Genomic DNA, 2,610 nt, shown 5'->3' with positions numbered 1-2,610 from the left:
TCTCCCCCTACAAAAAAGTTTTTAAAAACTCAAAACAACCACAAAAAAAGATGCGATGGGTTACGTTGTAGTTTACGGCCAGTCTTCCCGAAAATGTGTCTCCATTTGGCCAGGAATAGACTGGCGTAATGAGCGATGAAGAGATGCAGAAGAAACAGGCTCAAGATTGTTCACACATTGGAAAACTCTTGTATCTTCTACGTCATCATTCACACGAATGAAAGACCAAATTTGTGACTTTTGAAAAATGGATAAACGAATGAAAAGATAGAAGAATTAGGGAAAAGTGAACGAATATATAAATGAATGGAAGAGCGCAATGAATTAAGAAAGAACTTTTAAAAAAGAAAGAAAGAAAAAAATAGAAAGAAGAAAGAAAGAAAGAAAGAAACAGAAAGGAAGAATCAATGCATGAACGAACAAGTTGAACGAATGACAGAATGAATGAATGAACAAGTTAAGTGAATGATTGACGGAATAGATGCATGCATGAATTCATTCATTCAATCATTCATTCATTCATTCATTCATTCTTTCATTCATTCTTTCATTCATTCTTTCATTCATTCATTCATTCATTCATTCATTCATTGGTGAAACAAATTCATTAAACAAATGAATTGATAAATAAATAAATGAATGAAGGAATGAATAAATGAATGACTTAATAAATCAATTCATGAATGAATGAACGAAATCATTCATTCATTCCTTCATTCATTCATTTATTCATTCATTCATTTATTCATTCGTTCATTCATTCATTCACGAAAACTGACAGGCTGATCACTCACATTTTGAGCACACTGGACTTGGGCCCCAGCATCATGCGGACAAAATCGGTATAGTTGATGGCCTCTGAGTTGGTGGTGTCCACCTCTCTGATCATCTTCATCACCTCCAGGTGAGTCTTGGCCTGGCCCAGCTTCTCCATCATGTACTTCACGTCCATGTAGTCTGCGGACGCCAGACGGAGTTAGAGGATTTAAAAAAATGTTTTTAAAACTTTTTTTGTAGGTGTTTGCATTTATTTTTCAAGCAGCAGTTTTCAATAAAATACGTTTTAATGTAGGTGTTTTGGAATTATTATTTTTGAGGAAGGTGGTTTTTTTCATGTAGATCTATGAGGTTCTTTTTATGCAGGTGCTTTTTCTTTTTTATTTCAAGTACCGTGGGTGTTTTAATTTTTGGGTTTTTTTCCTTTAGGTGATTTTTTATATTTTTTATACAAGCTTAGACGCTTTTTATTTTTTATTTCAGGTAGGTGGTTAATAATTTATTTTTTTTAATTATTAATTTTTTATTTTTTTAAATATTATTTTTTTTTTGGGGGGGGGGGGGGGTTCAGGTAGGTGTTTTTGATTTTTTATAAAAATGTACTTGGGTTTTTTCCATGGAGGTGTTTTTTTAATTGTATTTTTTTCATTTGGGTATTTTTTATTTTTAAGTTTTAATGTAGGTGTTTTTGCATGTAGGTGTTCTATATATATGAGGGGATATAGGAGTTTTTGAATATTTTTGTTCATGTTGGTGTTTTACACCATCAACATAAATTAGATCATTTAGGAGGCGGGTTTCAGACTTGCAAACCAATGTAATTGAAAAGGTTCTAAGCCTTCATCGACACTATTCAGATCATTCAGGAGGCGGGCTGCTTCAACCCTGCTTATCAAGGCCAACCGTGGATAAAATGGACGAAACGAACCTGCAGAAACAGGGAGATACTTGAAAGAAATTCTCCCCAAACAGGAATCTTGCCAGCGACGTCAGAGTGCCTATGCACTACCCTCACAGACGCGGGTGGTGTTATCCAAAGACTGATTACATCTATAAGAAGAATCTTATAAACTCAACTTTGTTTCGGAAAAAATACAATTAATGAGTAAGTGAATTATTCGGTAACAATTAAACATGTCAATTTGCACCCAAAAAAAAAAGAAGAAACAAACGAACAAACGAAAGAACAGATAAACAAACAACCAGACGTACAGACAGACAGACAAAGAAACAAAGAAACAAACAATCAAACAAACCACACAAATGGTAGTTAACATAGTCACTCACTAAGATCCCCGGACCCATCCTGATCACACTCGATGAATTTGGCTGTTGAAGAAAAGAAAAAAAAATTCAAATTAAGATGCTGCTGCTGCAACTGCTTGATGCTGGTGTTGTCGTCGTTGTTGTAGCTGCTGTAGCTGTTGTTGGTGACTTCTAGTTTATGGCGAGAAAACATTAAAAGTACGGTCTCTCTCTCTGTCTGTGTGTCTGTCTGTGTGTCTGTCTGTCTCTCTCTCTCTCTCTCTCTCTCTCTCTTTTTTTTCTCTCTTTCTCTCTCTCTCTCTCTGTCTCCATTAGTGTGTGTGTGTGTGTGTTTGTCTGTGTGTGTATGTATGTATGTATGTACCTGTGTGTGTGGAGAGGTGGTGGGAGTGTCTGTCTCTTCCAATACCCTACTGTTGTCCCAGCTTTTAGTACTTATATACTCTGACCAGAGCGATTTGAAGAAAGGAAATGAATTTCACCGCCCCGTCCTTCTCCTCTTTCCCCTCCCGCTCCTCCTATCTCCACCTCCTCTCTCTCTCTCTCTGTCTCTCTCTGTCTCTCTCT

The 2,610-nt window shown here is 36.2% G+C and overlaps 1 protein-coding gene across 1 annotated transcript in view; it reads right to left on the bottom strand.

Annotated features, from left to right (window-relative positions):
• Positions 1 to 794: 794 nt before the first annotated feature.
• LOC101847297 (allograft inflammatory factor 1) overlaps positions 795 to 2,610 on the bottom strand; it is a gene marked incomplete at its 3' end in the record, with an annotated part of 27,757 nt that continues 25,941 nt past the window's right edge. The window contains 2 exon segments of the mRNA XM_005110988.3: positions 795 to 957; positions 2,065 to 2,106. Coding sequence (XP_005111045.2) covers positions 795 to 957; positions 2,065 to 2,106 — 205 coding nt within the window.

The sequence above is a fragment of the Aplysia californica genome, unplaced genomic scaffold, assembly GCF_000002075.1.
Source record: "Aplysia californica isolate F4 #8 unplaced genomic scaffold, AplCal3.0 scaffold00981, whole genome shotgun sequence".
Classification (NCBI taxonomy): Eukaryota; Metazoa; Mollusca; class Gastropoda; order Aplysiida; family Aplysiidae; genus Aplysia; species Aplysia californica.
Note: the sequence above shows the minus strand (reverse complement) of the source record. Positions and strands in the feature narration are given on the sequence as shown.